Source organism: Chlorocebus sabaeus, chromosome 27, assembly GCF_047675955.1.
Source record: "Chlorocebus sabaeus isolate Y175 chromosome 27, mChlSab1.0.hap1, whole genome shotgun sequence".
Classification (NCBI taxonomy): domain Eukaryota; kingdom Metazoa; phylum Chordata; class Mammalia; order Primates; family Cercopithecidae; genus Chlorocebus; species Chlorocebus sabaeus.
In genome coordinates, this window is record NC_132930.1 from 8,116,495 (window position 1) to 8,134,463 (window position 17,969).

Sequence of the window (17,969 nt, forward strand, 5' to 3'; positions counted from 1 at the left end):
TTGCTAAATGCCACCAGAAATTTGAAAGCTGGAGATACTTTAAATGTTGCCTTCATATGTTGAAATTTCCAGGTGCCTGTTTGGGTGTGGGGACATGGGCTGCCTTGTCTGCCTCTCTTCCTGAACTGATACACTAACTAAATGTTTCTAGACTACCCTCTTTGCTTACATAGTCAAGTAATGCATTATTCATCTTACCTGCCACAATGCAAAAGCTATTTTTGCAAAAGGAATGTAATTTCCTTCTCCTCTTCTTTCTTATAATTTATTTCCTAGAAAAAGTCCTGGGTGGTGTAGTGGCCTTGAAAAAAAGAGGTGGTTAAGCATTGGCACCTTATTACATTTGTCATGGGTTTTGCATAATTTTCAAGAATCCACCCACAACTAGATACCGAGTTGTGACTTTGTCATCCTCAACAGAATACTAAGTATACATTGCTAAATCATTGGTGTACATTTTTTATTACTCATCTTGTTTCTTTTTACAGAATTCAACAAGTCCACCACTCAAGCTCTCAAATGTGGAACGGATTACAAATGTACAAATTTTGATTTTATTTTGTATCTTAATTGCCATGTCTCTTGTCTGTTCTGTGGGCTCAGCCATTTGGAATCGAAGGCATTCTGGAAAAGACTGGTATCTCAATCTAAACTGTAAGCAATCAAGTGCTTACTGCACTTTTTTAGATTAAAACGTATTTGTTTCACAATTGATCTTGATTTACTTTATGGAATTTCCTATTGTTTCTAAAAAGAAGACCTTGTTGCCAAGATAGCTGGACGTTTGATCTTTGTTTTTCAATGAGATTTCTAACAAGTGTAAGTAAAATTTGGGAATCCTAAAATTTCAGAATCCTTAAAAACATAATGATAACTCTATAGTGGTATGAAATGTTCACGGAGTATAGTCATTTATGATATACATCAATGAAAACTATTCCTTAAAAATGTTTTTAACATAGATGGTTAACTGCATGGTAAAGAAAGTAGATTGACCATGTGTGGATATAATAAAACATAATATATTTAAATATATATTGTATATATTTATAAATATATAAAATATTTAAATATATTTAAATATAATATAAATATTTAAATTTTTAAAATTTAAATAAAAGCGCCAAAAAGTGGTTTATATGGTTAAAAATGTTTAAACCAAGTGTACTTTCCTTTGAACTCAGTAATGTGTTAAGTCCTATATTAAATGTTATCATAGAGAAAGTGCTAGTAAATAGTTTGCCTTTAGAACATTTATCCTTTTATTATTGTGGTATTAATGTACAACTCCTGGATATTTTTGGGAAATGAGTTTACATTTTTATTTCATGAGTACTTAGCCAATAAAGACTTAACTTCCAAAAGTGTGAAAGCAAATTCTAGTAAAGTCATATAGCAAAAACTGGTATTTTTAAAGTTTTTTTTTATTACATTGATTTATCTTTGCTGCAGTCACAAGTCATTTTTATAGTTGCTGATTTATTATTTCAATATCAGAGCTGCTACTACCATCAGTCTGTTTCTTTGTATACTTTACAATTGTATCTGGAATAGCTGTTTTATTTTCATTATTGAGGAAGAAGAGTATAATGTACCTAGGAGAATAATTTACCTAGGAGTGAATAGTACTCATATAGTTTGGATTGTTTTTGCTGCTGCTGTCTTGATTTTTTGCTCTTAAAGCATGCCTTAAGTTGGAAATACTTTTAAGAATTTATATAAAAGTGACTCTACCCAATGGAGATTTTATATTTATAAACCCTCAGTGCTCTTTCTAATATCTCTAACCTTTGTGTTTGGAAGAGGATTTGCAATATTTGACAGTCCTTTCACTGTCTTAGTACTTTTATACCACTCTTACCTGTATTAACAATATATTGAACACAAATAATGCAATTCTGTCTTGAAGGATGTACTAGAGAATTAGGATAGATTATCAGCAAAGTGTTCCTCCCAAATTATCAAATAAGCTACGTAATATGGAAAACTTGTATTATGCTAATTTGGGGTCAGTGCAAATAAAATATAAAACTGTAAATGACATTCTTCCTGCCTCTCCCAACAGATGGTGGCGCTAATAATTTTGGACTGAATTTCTTGACCTTCATCATCCTTTTCAACAATCTCATTCCTATCAGCTTGTTGGTTACGCTAGAAGTTGTGAAATTTACCCAAGCATACTTCATAAATTGGGTAAATATGAATTATGATTGTCATCACCCTACAAAATAATTTTGTCCTTAGGATGTTTTGATATCTCAGGAGAAAAAAGGTTTTAATTATATCTACCGTCTCTTGACTACAGCATCAGATTTTTGAACCTAATTTGTTGCAAAGTTCCTCATCTCAGAATCACGCAAGTTTACAGACCAGACATTGTGGGGAAAATAGGTCTCTAGTTCAGGAAACCTATTTTAGAATACATAGTGGTCATGGGAGATGGAGAACAATGAGTTTGGAGTTAAATATGTGAATTGTGATTCTAGTATAATTTACTAGGTGTATCAACTTTCTCAAGTCACTTCTTTTGAAACTTATTTTCTTGAACACAGACATAGGGGTAATATGCCTTACCTACATCTCACAGTGGTTTTATGGACTAAGGAATCTCTTGACATAGCAAAGAGCTTCATAAATAATCAAGCACTATACAAATAATACTGTAATTGTTACTGATATCAAACAGATTATTATGTTATACCATGTTATTTTCCACACTGTAAACAATTTTAGCTTCACTCAAATTTTTATTGATAATTTTCTTCTTGGATATTGTTAAATATTGGAAAAATATTGGACATCTATTTTCTAAATATTTTTAAATGTGGTCTTACAGTTTTATCAAAGTTAAAAGTAGTGCATTTATATAAATTAAATCTGTGGGCCTAATCTGCCAGAAAATTTAATTTTTCTTTTATTTTGAGAAACTTTGTGTTATTTTTGATGTTCCTTTCTTTTTCAATCATTGCGAAGTCTTTCAATATAAACAATATTGGAATTTTTAAAAATATAACTGATAACTATTGTAACTGCTTAGTATCTTCTTGTAGCGAATGTTCTACCTAAACTGTCAACCTCTTAAATCATTGGCAAGAAGTCAGTGTAATTTAGAAATCTAAAATGAGCTGCAGGTGTAGCTCTCTTCATGCAGGAGATAGATGGCTGAAAAATTATATAATAGGATGTGTACAAACATAAGTAAGACTTACTGAAGTTTTTTATAGCAATAATAGGGTAACTCATTGTGAGGATCACACAAGTAAGCTAGGTAATCACTTTATTGTTTCCATTTTCAAAAATAATATTTTTCAAACAATTATATAATTTTAGTGTTGGATTAACCCAGCAGGCTTATGCTTTCAACCACCTTTCTAATACACAGAGATTTTATAACATCTGACAGAATGCTGACTTTCCAGCCTTCTTTTACAAGGCAACTTTCTTGTGTGAAAATGAGATTATAACTGTCTTCCTTTGATTCTGGTTCTTCCCAGTGGGTCTATTATGAAAGTGCTTAATCTTGTTTCTGAATGATAGTCTTGCAAAATATCTGAACTCAGCTATCATGCCAGTTTATCCTATCTTTTCCTTTCTAATTAAACATTCCCTGTCGTCTTCTGTTGTCCTTCAGTTCATATGACTTCCAGATTAATCTCTATTCTGATCACTTTCTCTTCTGAACGAAGGCCCAGTTGGTTAATATCTCTCTTAAAACATGGCACATAAAACTCAATAGCCTATTTTGGAAGTGATGTTCATCCGTTCAGAATACAGAGATGGGAGAGACGGGCTTTGAATTTTGGCCTTTTCATTTGATGTGAAAATTTGTGAACTACAGCCCTGACTTGTTAATAACATAGCCTACTATAGAAGATATTTATTTTGTAGGATAATATAGTCAAGTCTCATGATTATTGGGCAAAAGGCAAGTACAAATAAGTACAAAAACTATACATTTTTATGTTTTGAGAAGTGCATTTTGTTTTTCCTTCTTGACCCAGAAAGCGTAACCAGATAGAATCTCTTGGGTACTTTTTCCAGGGGTGTGAAGACCTAATTATTTGAGCAGTGTTTAGTTGCTGAGTTCTAGCTCACATTACTAAATACTTGCCTTGTGTCAGACACAGTAGGATGCACTTTGTGTGGTGTCTTTTAATCCTTATGATAGTTCATTTATACAGAAAATGGTGGAATGATAGTAAACCTAGATTGCATGATTCATAGACAGGCTCTAAGTACCATACTGTTCTGCCCTTACTGTGGAATATGATAGTCTATATTGAATACTTTTCAGAAAAATTGAATTAAATGGTATAGGGATGACAAGAAATTAGTGCTTACATATAGTTCATCAAACAGTGACTTATTGAAGTATGAATATACCAATTGTTTTCTTTTAAAATTTCACACAATTCCTTATTACCAGTTGTATTCAATGATTTAATTTTTTTTTAAAGGATCTTGACATGCACTATGAACCCACAGACACTGCTGCCATGGCTCGAACATCTAATCTGAATGAGGAACTTGGCCAGGTAAACTCAATTTATTGTTGATTATGTGTTGAATTAAAGAGTCAGATTTGGTGTGGTATCTGCCGTATATGATAACTTCAGATGAATGGACAGCTTTTAATTTTCCACTATTCGAATAATACATTTGTTAGAGCATGATGAACAATTCTCATTTTTAGTAAATCAATTTTTAAAAACACTGTCTAAAGCAGATTTTGCTCTCAAGGTAAAGCACTCCAAGAGCTTAGAGATGTCCCTTGGTGTACAGTCTAGCTAGTATGCAACATATTGGCTCTTTTCAAGTGATAAATGTAGTTTTAGAATTTTTCATACCTTTCAAGCAGGAAGGGAGGAAAAGTTCATCAAGGAAGCTATGTGAGTCTAGTCAATAGGAATGTTAGATTTATAATTCATACTATATTCACATATATGTATATTTGTAATCCATTTACATATTCTAGCTAAAAAAGGTTTTTCTTTTTTTGTATCGTTGCCATATTCCAACTTACACTTTACAAATCGCATATAGTCCAGACTTATTCTTATTGCTTACCAATTCAGATGTTGCATGAAGTTAGTTGTGCAAGCTATTATAAATTCTACAGTTGACTGTTGCATTGAGAAATGCTGATAGATGTTTCAGCGCTCTATAAATGTTAAGTAGTGGTAGTGGCACTTTCTAGTGGAAATTCAGACCATACTGAGGCATATGTTTATATAATTTAGTTGTCTAGTATGGTGATAGTGTTCAGTATTCATATGTGAAAAGATTCATTTGTAAAATAGTTTTTAAAAAGCTGAATATATTCCTTGATGAATGTGCAGAAAGTAATCCCTTAGTAATATTCATTGTGCCCCTGCAATGTTAATAAAAAGCATGAGAATTTTTTTTTCTCTATAAAAGACTGGCATATTTTGAAATATTAATGAGAAATTTTAAACTTTTTTAGGTTAAATACATATTTTCTGACAAAACCGGTACTCTAACATGCAATGTAATGCAGTTTAAGAAGTGCACCATAGCGGGAGTTGCTTATGGGTGAGTTTTTCCCTTTAATTAGGATATGAAATACATGTTTAATTAGTGCTAACAGTTTGGTACCTTTGGGAGTTCTTATTAGGGGAGGGTGTGGGTTTTTTTTTTTTTTAGTCTAAAAAGCAGCTGTTGTAATTTTAGGACACATGTATAGTTCGCATTTTGTAGTTTGGCATTGTTTTCATTTGGGATGACATGAGGTGGGTGCTCTGCCCAATGCTATCTTCAGTGTTTAGTGTTGCTGAAAGTCTCTCTCTTGCCCTGGTAATAAGGAGCAAACGTATTTCCCTTTACACTACTATAAATCAGAGTATAGCTTGGATCTAGTAAGGACAGATAATCAGGCCTTGGGCAGTTTTCAAGTTAAAATAGTGACAGTTATCCTTTTTGGTACTTTTTTCTTCTATCATCTCTCCTTTTTGCAGTCATAGAGCAATCTAGAATTCTGATGATGGAAAGGAGGTAGAGACGTGAAACTCTTGAATCTGGAGGATAATTAATATAATCAGAAACTTTTATCAGGCTGTTAATGTTCTTTAGAATATGCTTGTTGAGCACCCATTTAATGTATTTCTTATTTCCAGGTATGCTTACAAGCTGTTCCATAGCCTTCTCTTTAAAATATTTTATAGCGTAATGTGAGAAAATTAATTTCTACATTTCCTAGAAAAGACATCAAAAGGTGAAACACTCTCCTGGTTGGTTGACATTGGCCTGTTGTCAAACTTGCCAATTATCCTTATCTACCTACAAGTGAGACTGGTAAATATCAATCTCCTACTCGTACAAGCATGGACACTTCTTCTAGGTTTTCTGGCTTGCACCCACTCTTCCCCACTCACTCTGAGCAGTCAGCCAGTGACAAAGAGTGTTACATTTTGAAAATGCCTTAGTTAAAATTATAAATAAGTAACTATTTCGTGAAAAATCCCAAAAGTGTGTGGTTGTTCCTAGATATCCTTGTTCTTTGGGTTATGAGAGCTTGACTAAAAATGACTAAACTATATGTATAAATGAGGTTAAAAAGACAGTTGATTGAGTGGCTTTTTCACACTGTAAAGACAGGCTGCTGATTTCAGAAGCATGCTTACTGTTTACTGGGCTGGATGCTGTTTTTCATCTTTATCTGAAGATGTCCTCATTTCCTTAGATTAAAGAGGCTCACCTGGCTCTTCCACCCTCCCCCCAACAAATTGCTGCTGGAGCAAGAGAGTTGCAGCCACACTTTTTGACATCTTGTACTTATATATTCAACCCACAGTCATCCCAGTAGAGAACATGAAAGTCTATTGCAATTCTAGAGTTTGTCACGTTGTCAGATTTATGGTGATTTTTTTTTTACACAAATTATGTATTCATGTATAACTAGTATTTCCACAGTGACCTGTTGAATAATTGGCATTGTTTTTTACTTTGTATGATTTTTAATTCAGTAAGCAGGTTCATCAAATTAGTAATCATTGATTGTGAAATTATCAGAACAGAAAGCTAAAATCAGATCTAGCCTCTCTTTTCTTCTGCATTTTATCAGGTTTTCTCTTATTCTTGGAAGAGGTACTTAAATGCTCCTAGGCAGTAGTTCTAAAGAGCAGTGCTCTTCTGTGTCTGGTTTAATGATGTCATCATTAACAACTGTTATAGTATAGGATGGGTCTGAGCTTAGTATTGTCATTCAGATTAAATTGCCAGTGAAGTGAATTACCTCTTGAGGAAATATTTCTTAATACTGAGGTGCAGTCATAAGCCATGAGTTCTGGCTTTGTCTAGAATTGACCATGTAATCCTAGAAAATTTATTTTCGGATATTTCCTACTCTTTAAGCTGTGGATAGTGAGACCAAACCATTTATAAGCTCCTTTTCCAGATATGAAATCTAACATAATATTTAGAAATAAAAAACAAAAGTTTCTGTTTGCAAATTTTAACTGCATAAGCCGAAATCTGGTTCCTCTTTGGTTATGGTATCATATTTTCAAGAATACCAGAAGCCATGTAGAGTAAAGCTAGTTAAACTGCTGCCAGTGATCATGTTTGTGTATGTGCTTTTAGGCATCCTTAACCTTGAGTTTTTATCAGTGTCCCTTTCCAAACACATCCTGGTGGGTTATTGGATTGTTAGCATCGTAGAGAGTTGTTGATGTCTGAAGGTTTTGGAGAAACCATGACTTCTGACTTGACCACATGTTTACAGCAGGGAACATAACACTGTTACTTAATTACAGCCAGTCTCCATGGTTAGATATGAAGGGGTGAGAGAAATTACTGTCAAGCACTTTTCCGTGTGGATTTCCTCTGGGCACTCTTGGCTTATGGGAATCTAGACGGGGGAAATCACCTGGTTTTGCTATCCCATTTTCCCCAGAGCAGCATTTAACAATTGCTTGATGTGGGAAATATTATGTATGAGAACTTCTAATCCCAGTGGAAGAAACCAAGTTGTTAATCCCCCCAGGAAGGTGGCAAAACCAGAGAGTAACACAAAATTTCATATCCTGACAAAAGCATTTGGAGTTACAAGTGCAGAGCTGATTTTGCCTCAATGTCGCCAAAACATCAGGTGCAGCTCAGTTTCACCCCGATAGGGTTCAAGTGAGTTCAGTTGTGTCTTTTCAGTTAGAAAAATAAGGCTTGAAGTTTCCTGATAGTATAATTCCTAGCTAGTTCTGTGTATTCTATACATTTGTAAGAAAATTATAATTAACACTTAAAACAGTGCATCAGAATTTAATTTTAATAAATTTTCCCCAAAATTTGCCCCAAATTGGATTCGTGATGGGCAATAAAATAAAAAAGATTTGTACGTAGTTGCCAATGATGATTATCTTGTAGAAATCAACTTTTTGTTAGGAATGCACTGTGTGCTTAAAATTATTAGATTATTTCATTAGATGTTTTTATGGGACAATTACAGTAAAATGTAAGTAATTGTGACATCATTTGTAAATTTAATTTATGACAAACTAGATATTTTACTGTAAATATTAGTTATTAAAATATCATTTCAGCTAATTGCTTCCTGTAGGGAATAAGTCAGTTTTATAATAATTACTTGAATACCCGGAATAGGTAAGCAGTTTCTCCGTTCAGTGGCTACAAATCTCAATATGAGTAAAGATTCTGGGATACAGCCTTAAGTGCCATCTTTGTAAAAAAAATTTAGACCTTACTTTTAGAATAAGTTGGATGAGGCTTAACAACGTACAGTCTATAAAAAGAAACTCTGTTAAGCAAACTAAATAATGCTTTGTGTGTGTGGACAAGACATTTAATTCATATTAACATCATTTGCATTTTCCCTTTAAATGAAAAATAAATTTTTAAAAGCAATCTTTATATATGAATATACTATGTGAATAACTTTACTTGACAGTATTTGGTTTAGCTATATCTTTGCCGAAAGGATTGGCTGCTACTTTAACCCCAAGAAGAGATTCACCACGGAAATTTCACAATTATAATACCCCCAAGATCTTGTTACAACCATGTTTATCTTACTGCTCACCATGACTTGTGATGAATGCCAGTCAACCCCATTCATTTATTTACTGCATATGTGAAGTGTTGATGCATGTGACACTTTGACAGATAATGGAGGTAAAATAGGCAAAAGTTCACATGATTTCCTCCTGCCTAAAGTGTATAGTCTATTTGGTAGTTAGTGGATGCTAATTAAGTAATCATATAGATGAATATAAAGTCCTAACAGTATAGAGGTCTATGTGAGGCTATGATGGGTGGTTTGATCGAAACAGGGAAGGCAGGGAAATATGCCTAAGAAAGTGATTCTGGAGTTGAGATCTAAGAATGAATTTGATTGAGGAACTTACCAGGTAGATATTACAGCACAGGCACATGCAAAGGCAAAAAGCCAGATACCACGTAGACACCAGAGCTTCTGGAGCGGCAGTCAGAGGGAAACTTGCATATAGGATCAGTGGCAGGTGTGCGGGCCACCTACTGCTCACTGGGCTCTAGGTAGTGCTCAGAATTCTTCCAGGGCTGAGCCAGAGTTGGGGAGAGGGTCTCTGACACTTGAGCTCTGGAACTTTTAAGCTGCATGACTTGGGAAATTTTATCCCGTGTCCTGGTGTGAGATCGGGGCTAGTGCAGCTTGGCAGGACCATGCTCAGTGTTGCTTGGGTAGTACCAGGCCCTTCCCTGGCACAGTCCATGGGCTAGGGTCCAAGCCTTGAGGTTGATCAGAAGTGATTGCTTTAAACATGGAGTTGCAGCCAGTTTCCACAGAGCTTTGCAGCATGCCAACTCCTTTTCTTGGAGTCCAGCCTGCAAAGGACTTGATTAGCCCTTCTTCGTTAACAGGCACAAAAGCCCTTTGGTAGGAGAGAAAATAGTGAGTTAAAAGGGACCACCTCCATTGTGATTGGAGTGATATAGTGGATACTGCACTGGAAGCAAATTAATGTTTTGGTAGTGGAAGAGGTATCTTGGAATGATGAAATCCCTGCCTTGGCTGGGTTGAACTTTTAGGGAGTAAAAGGATCCCATGAGTTTTTAACAAAGTTTATTGTATATTTGTCAAAAATAACAGTGACTTTTCATTTGTACTGAACTCTGCATTTTAAAACTCTATGTCTAGTAAATTTACAGGAAAAGTATCGAATGATTATATTATGAAAGAAACGGAAAATAAGAAAATCTGGTCTGTCATGTATTATGGGACCCTTCCAGTTGAATACATGAGTGGCTGGAATGAAATACATCTATCAGACTTTCCTAGTGTTCAGATGAGCGAATTGATGAAATTAAAGAAGTTACTGATGAATATGTTTTCTGTTTGAGATAAAGAGTGTTTTAATGAGTGAATTATAGTTTAAGTGAACATTTTTGAATATCATTTAATCTCTTAAACTAAGGTTCCGTTTAATTATAGAAATGCAGGTAACTTTTACTTTAATGTGCCCTTTGAAGTAACCATCATCTCATGGTAGCCAAAGTTACTTCCAAAATGTATTTAACAAATTTTATTAGTGTGATAGTTTGTTTCAAGATATTAGCATGTTTGTTACCTTAAAACATTTTATTCTGATTATATAACACATGATTAATTTTTCATTGGCTTTAGCACGTATTTAAACTACTAAGTTCAAATAATTCCTACTGAATTGTGAATTTTGTAGATAAAATAAGTAAATGTTGTAGTGAAGAGGCAAATTGGCTATATAGTTACAGGATAACTTTGTAAACCTGCTTAGCTACCGTGAATCGTTATGTTCTATTTACTGTACTAACTGCCATTCTTTCAGATTCAACTAAAAGTTCATTTTGTTAACTTTTCAGTGATCCATCTTTTTATACTTCCCTTCTTCGTGGTTTTATGTTTCCAGCCTTTCTGTGATTATTTTTCCTCTCTTTCTACCTCTCTTCTTGCTTTCTGAAGCCATGTCCCTGAACCTGAGGATTATGGCTGCTCTCCTGATGAATGGTAAGCCCTATGGAACTTTCCGCCTCATTGATCCCTTTAAAAGGTTTGCATTTTATTGTTTTGTAAGACACATTTCACTATCTTTTATTTATATATATATATGTATGTGTGTGTGTGTGTGTGTGTGTATGTATGTATATATATAGTATATTGCTGAGCTGGTAGGATAACAATGCTGTAAAGTAGATATTTCTTGAAATCTATTGAATATTTCTGATTTTTGATGGAGAAACTTTAGTTATTTTAGAAACATGTAGTTTATAGATTAGGTTTGCCAGAGTTTTACATTATTTATCTATAATAAAGTCTAATGATCAATTTGAGAGTGTGGGCTTTGGACTACCTCAGGTTTCAGCTACAGCTCCTGAAGCCATCTGAGGTTTTTCTAGCTCAGTACTGCCACCTTCTGCCACTACTTATGTACTTTACAGAGCTACTAAAAGATGCTACTGAAACATGCCCAAGCAGTAGAAATTTCCTTCTGTGTTTCTTACGATTATTCTAATAAGTCTGTATGCAGGCTATAAAGTGAACATTTTAAAAATCTGCACCGAATGTTAGAAAACTATGCTACCAAGCACTTTAATATATTTAATTTTGGCATCATTAAAGGCAGCGTGTTATAGGTTTAACTTCACTACTTTATGAGTTTTTTGTTGGTTTTAACCTTAAAATTCCTCCCCTTTGTGAATGTATATTTTCATCTTGGAGAGTCCAAATTTATTTTGATATTTCTATAATTCATCATGAGTTGGTGGGCAAATGAAATTTCAGGAAATAGTTTCTTTTAATGTTGGTAACTTTAGAAACATTGAGAATTTGTAGGTCATTACATTTTTATTTTTCATATTACTCGTGTATTTGATGATGAAGCCATATTTTCAATATACTTTGAAGTCGAATAACATCATTTAAATATTTTTCAACAGGGAATTTATTTCACTGAAGTGAAGATTTGGTAAAAATTTTCAGTAAATCTCACAACACCTAGGGTTAATGACAGGCAGCTATTTGGTTCTTGTGACAACTGATGAGACACCACACGCCCATTGCTTGGAGTGTCATACATTTTGACACCTACATACAAGTAATTTTTAACATTTTTTTAAACTTCTTTTTTTTATTATTATACTTTAAGTTCTAGGGTGTATGTGCACAACATGCAGGTTTGTTACATATGTATACATGTGCCATGTTGGTGTGCTGCACCCATCAACTCGTCAGCACCCATCAACTCGTCATTTACATCAGGTATAACTCCCAGTGCCATCCCTCCCCCCTCCCCCCACCCCACAATAGGCCCCGGTGTGTGATGTTCCGCTTCCCGTGTCCAGGTGATCTCATTGTTCAGTTCCCACCTATGAGTGAGAACATGCGGTGTTTGGTTTTCTGTTCTTGCAATAGTTTGCTAAGAATGATGGTTTCCAGCTGCATCCATGTCCCTACAAAGGTCATGAACTCATCCTTTTTTATGGCTGCATAGTATTCCATGGTGTATATGTGCCACATTTTCTTAATCCAATCTGTCACTGATGGACATTTCGGTTGATTCCAAGTCTTTGCTATTGTGAATAGTGCTGCAGTAAACATACATGTTCATGTGTCTTAATAGCAGCATGATTTATAATCCTTTGGGTATATCCCCAGTAATGGGATGGCTGGGTCATATGGTACTTGCAGTTCTAGATCCTTGAGGAATCGCCATACTGTTTTCCACAATAGTTGAACTACTTTACAATCCTACCAACAGTGTAAGAGTGTTCCTATTTCTCCACATCCTCTCCAGCACCTGTTGTTTCCTGACTTTTTAATGATTGCCATTCTAACTGATGTGAGATGGTATCTCATTGGGTTTTGATTTGCATTTCTCTGATGGCCAGTGATGATGAGCGTTTTTTCATGTGTCTGTTGGCTGTATGAATGTCTTCTTTTGAGAAATGTCTGTTCATATCCTTTGCCCACTTTTTGATGGGGTTGTTTTTTTCTTGTAAATTTGTTTGAGTTCTTTGTAGGTTCTGGATATTAGCCCTTTGTCAGATGAGTAGATTGCAAAAATGTTCTCCCATCTGTACGTTGCCTGTTCACTCTGACGGTAGTTTCTTTTGCTGTGCAGAAGCTCTTTAGTTTAATGAGATCCCATTTGTCAATTTTGGCTTTTGTTGCCGTTGCTTTTGGTGGTTTAGACATGAAGTCCTTCCCCATGCCTATGTCCTGAATGGTATTACCTAGGTTTTCTTCTAGGATTTTTATGGTTTTAGGTCTAACATTTAAGTCTCTAATCCATCTTGAATTAATTTTTGTATAAGGAGTAAGGAAAGGATCCAGTTTCAGCTTTCTACTTATGGCTAGCCAATTTTCCCAGCACCATTTATTAAATAGGGAATCCTTTCCCCATTTCCTGTTTTTGTCAGGTTTGTCAAAGATCAGATGGCTGTAGATGTGTGGTATTATTTCTGAGGGCTCTGTTCTGTACCATTGGTCTATATCTCTGTTTTGGTACCAGTACCATGCTGTTTTTGTTACTGTAGCCTTGTAGTATAGTTTGAAGTCAGGTAGCATGATGCCTCCAACTTTGTTCTTTTGACTTAGGATTGTCTTGGCAATGCGGGCTCTTTTTTGGTTCCATATGAACTTTAAAGCAGTTTTTTCCAATTCTGTGAAGAAAGTCATTGGTAGCTTGGTGGGGATGGCATTGAATCTATAAATTACCTTGGGCAGTATGGCCATTTTCACGATATTGATTCTTCCTATCCATGAGCATGGTATGTTCTTCCATTTGTTTGTGTCTTCTTTTATTTCACTGAGCAGTGGCTTGTAGTTCTCCTTGAAGAGGTCCTTTACATCCCTTGTAAGTTGGAATCCTAGGTATTTTATTCTCTTCGAAGCTATTGTGAATGGGAGTTCATTCATAATTTTTAACATTTTTAAATGTACCAAAGCATCTTACTATTAGTGGATAATTCAAGTTTAATATTGTATATATTCCCTCTTATTTAATCCTTTGAGAAGTAGTTAAAATTTTGACTATATCTGCTTTTCTGTAACATTAACATAATTCTGTTAATTTTAAATATTGTTCATTAGTGTAGAAGTGATATACATATCCTCTAAAATAACTCAGTTACTCCTAACAAGAAATTGCCTTCCCCATATTTTTCTTAATATTGGAAGGAAATGTTAAAAATTGGTATTTGTTCACTCAGGTCATTCAAAATATTCTACTTTCGATAAAAGTTGTTTCATAACTTTTATTGGTGCTGGAAAGAGAGGATGTCATTTTATCTAATTTAGTAAGTTCTTTTTGTAAAACACCCTTTTGGAAAATTCGATATTCTAAACTAGGTAACTCCAAATAAGAAGTGTCAGCTTTGTCATAAGTTGCTTGTACATTTCCACTTATAATTACATATAAACTTAGATAGTAATGATTTTAAAACATAACAATAGGAAAGGCTTTCACTACCATTACAGTAAAGTGAGTTGTTTGTTTATTTGTTGAGATGGAGTTTCATTCTGTCACCCAGGCTGGAGTGTAGTGGCGCAGTCTCGACTCACTGCAACCTCCACCTCCCGGATTAAAGTGATTCTCCTGCCTCAGCCTCTTGAGTAGCTGGGACTACAGGCAGGCACCACAACACCTGGCTAATTTTTTGTATTTTTAGCAGAGATGGGGTTGCACTATGTCGCCAGGCTAGTCTTAAACTCCTGACCCCAGGTGATCCACCCACCTCAGCCTCCCAAAGTGCTGGGATTACAGGTGTCAGCCACCATGCCCAGCCTCAAGCTTTATTTTAAATATATAATTGGATTCTCCATCTATAAAATAATTAATTACCTGTAGGCCTGCAAAAATGAAAGAACTAATGTTTCCTGAGCTGCCACTGTGTCCAGGGTTATGTGGAGTGATCAAAGATGTGGGCTTTGGATACTAAGCAACCAAGTTTAGATTTTCATTCTTCTGGTGCTGTTGAGCAAGTTACTTAACTCTCTGCCTGCATGTCCTCATCTGGAAGAATGTAGATTATAATAGTTGCATCATCAGGAGGTTTTGAAGATTAAATGAGCTCTGTTTGTATAGTGCTTTGGATAGTGTCTGCACATAGTAAGCCCACACTGAGTGTTAGTTCTGGTGCTCTCACTTAATCCTCATGACATATTTGACATGGCCATTTTAAAGATGGTGAAATTCAGGCTAAGAAGCTAATAAGCAGTTTGCCCAAAATTATAAAACGAGTAGATGTGAGAGTTGAAACCTACATCAGCCTGGTTATAAAACAGTACTGGTTACATTACATCCTATGGACTTTAAAGAACTTTAAAGACTATCTGCTTTTTAGATCACAAGATATAGCCTTGCAATTTCAGTCATTTTATCTTGATGTTTCTCTTTTTCATTTAATATTTTTCAACCTAGAATTTCTTCCAGTAAATTTCTTGTGGTGTTAGGCAAGAGCAGATGAAGCAGGTAAAATTTAACACATTTGAGTAGAGTTAGCTGAAGGCATACAACTTTGCACAACTTTGAGCATTTGCTCAACCTCATCCACTTGGTTTCACGTTGCCAGTGAGACCAAGATCAAAAGTGTGATCCCAGCTGAATCCTGTGCTCCAGGCATCTGACTGCATCTTCACGCTGATCTTCAGGAGTAAAGAGTGTAGATGACTCTATAAATCCAAAATCTGAAAGGGCATTCCAGTATGGCTGTTCGGCAGCTTCAGTTTCATGTAAAATTCATTAAATTCCATGTATAAAACCCATGAGCTTATATGTATTTTACTGCCCTACTTGAACCAGTATTCACAAAATGCCAAGAAAACATAATTACCTCTTAGATATATGTAGATTACATATTTACATTTAGTTGAGTTTGAAGGCAACCTGTAATATATTAAGTCTTTCCACATATTCTGTTAACATTAAAGATAATCACATGATGGTTGTAGCTCTACTCACTTAGGTATATTGATATAAATAGTTTATAGAGATAAAACTGTTTCCCAACCAGTAGCTACCAATTGCAAATTAACCTGGTTTTCTCATCATTGCCAAGAACCATCAGCTGGCATATAACCTTTTTATGCCAGATTAATTCCTTTTTATTTAAGGAGTTAACCAGATTAATTCCTTTTTATTAAAAATCTACTTCTCTAGATTGATAGTGTCAGTATTTTGGATTAGAAGGGAAAAATGTATTTATTCTTAACATCAATGTAGCCCTAAGATATGCTCATTTTCTAAAACTGTGTATTTCTATAATTACTGTTTCTCATTTTCTGTCTTCTGTTGTGGAAAATTTTAAGCGTGAACAAAAGCAGACAGATGTACTGATCCACCTGCTTCAATAATATGCACTTAAGACCAGTTCATTTATGCCTTTCCCCCACTATCATTTTGAAGCAAATCCAAAATAACATATGATTTGTTTTTTCTCAACTGTTTTATATAGTTTCTCATTGTTCTTGTTGATAATTGCTTAAATGCTAATGAGGGTGATTCCCCAGAGGATCACCTTAAAGTGTTCTGTGCTTAGTCATTTCATTGTGGATTTTAGTATTATCACAATATCAGCGGATAGTACTACACTGTATTTTCTATCCTCTGGGCTTATTTATTTTCTCATTTCATTCTGGTCTATAATTATGTATGAAGTGAGTGGTATTCATTTATTCTGCTGCAAAAGCTAGGCTCACTGAAACATTCTTCCAGGTGTGACTGTATAACAAAGAGATCTAACACATCCAAATTCATGTTAGTCTTCAAAGCAGTCACCTCGGCAGGTAATTTGTTTATTCCAGTAATGCAGTCGATTCACAGAATGTTTTTGAAATTCCTGTTTTGTAACTGCCTTTAGAAATATGTTGAGTCACATAGTTTATTAGTGCATTTTCAAGCTACTGATAAAGATGTACCCAAGACTGGACAATTAACAAAAGAAAGAGGTTTAATTCCCCACGTGGCTGGGGAAGCCTCACAATCATGGCAAAAGGCAAGGAGGAGTAAGTCACGTCTTACATGGATAGCAGCATGCAAAGACAGAGCTTGTGCAGGAAAACTCCCCTTTATAATAACCATAAGATCTCGTGAGACTTAACTCACTGTCATGAGAACAGCACAGGAAAGACCTGTCCACATGAATGAATTACCTCCCACCAGGTCCCTCCCATAACACGTGGGAATTCAAGATGAGATTTGGTTGGGGACAGAGCCAAACCATATCATTCCGCCCCTGGCCTCTCCCGAATCTTATGTCCTCACATTTCAAAACCAATCGTGCCTTCCTAACAGTCCCACAAAGTCTTAACTCATTTCAGCATTAACTCAGAAGTCCACAGTCCAAAGTCTCATCCAAGACAAGGCAAGTCCCTTCTGCCTATGAGCCTGTAAAATCAAAAGCAAGTTACTTACTTCCTAGATATAATGGAGGTATAGGCATCGGGTAAATACAGCCATTCCAAATGGGAGACATTGGCCAAAACAAAGGGGCTACAGGCCCCACGCAAGTCTGAAATCCAGCATGGCTGTCAAATCTTAAAGGTCCACAATCATTTCCTTTGACTCCACGTCTCACATCCAGGTCACACTGATGCAAGAGGTGGGTTCCCATTGTCTTGGGCAGCTCCACTCCTGTAGCTCTACAGGGTACAGCCACTGTCCTCCAGACCCCAGAATGTTAGATCCACTGACAGCTTGCACCACACACCTGGAAAAACTGCAAACACTCAATGCCAGCCTGTGAAAGCAGCCTTAGTTATGGCTGGAGTGGCTGTGACACAGGGCACCAAGTCCTAGACTGCACACAGCATGGGGACCCTGGCCCTGACCCATGAAACCATTTTCTCCTAGGCCCCTGGGCCTGTGGTGGGAGGGGCTGCCGTGAAGACTTCTGACATGCCGTGGAGACATTTTTCCCATTATCTTAGCGATTAGTATTCGGCTTCTCCTTGCTTATGCAAATTTCTGCAGTCAACTTCAAAT

At 35.5% G+C, this 17,969-nt stretch overlaps 1 protein-coding gene across 4 annotated transcripts in view; it reads left to right on the plus strand.

Annotated features, from left to right (window-relative positions):
* ATP8A1 (ATPase phospholipid transporting 8A1) overlaps positions 1-17,969 on the plus strand; it is a 266,338-nt gene that overhangs the window by 84,133 nt on the left and 164,236 nt on the right. For 2 of the 4 annotated variants that reach the window (XM_008017516.3, XM_008017515.3), the window contains exons 11-15: positions 489-654; positions 2,066-2,193; positions 4,458-4,535; positions 5,465-5,553; positions 10,949-10,993. In XM_008017516.3, the coding sequence (XP_008015707.1) occupies positions 489-654; positions 2,066-2,193; positions 4,458-4,535; positions 5,465-5,553; positions 10,949-10,993 (506 nt within the window). The remainder of the gene's footprint in view (positions 1-488; positions 655-2,065; positions 2,194-4,457; positions 4,536-5,464; positions 5,554-10,948; positions 10,994-17,969) is intronic. The other 2 variants (XM_008017518.3, XM_008017517.3) reach the window with 1 other exon arrangement.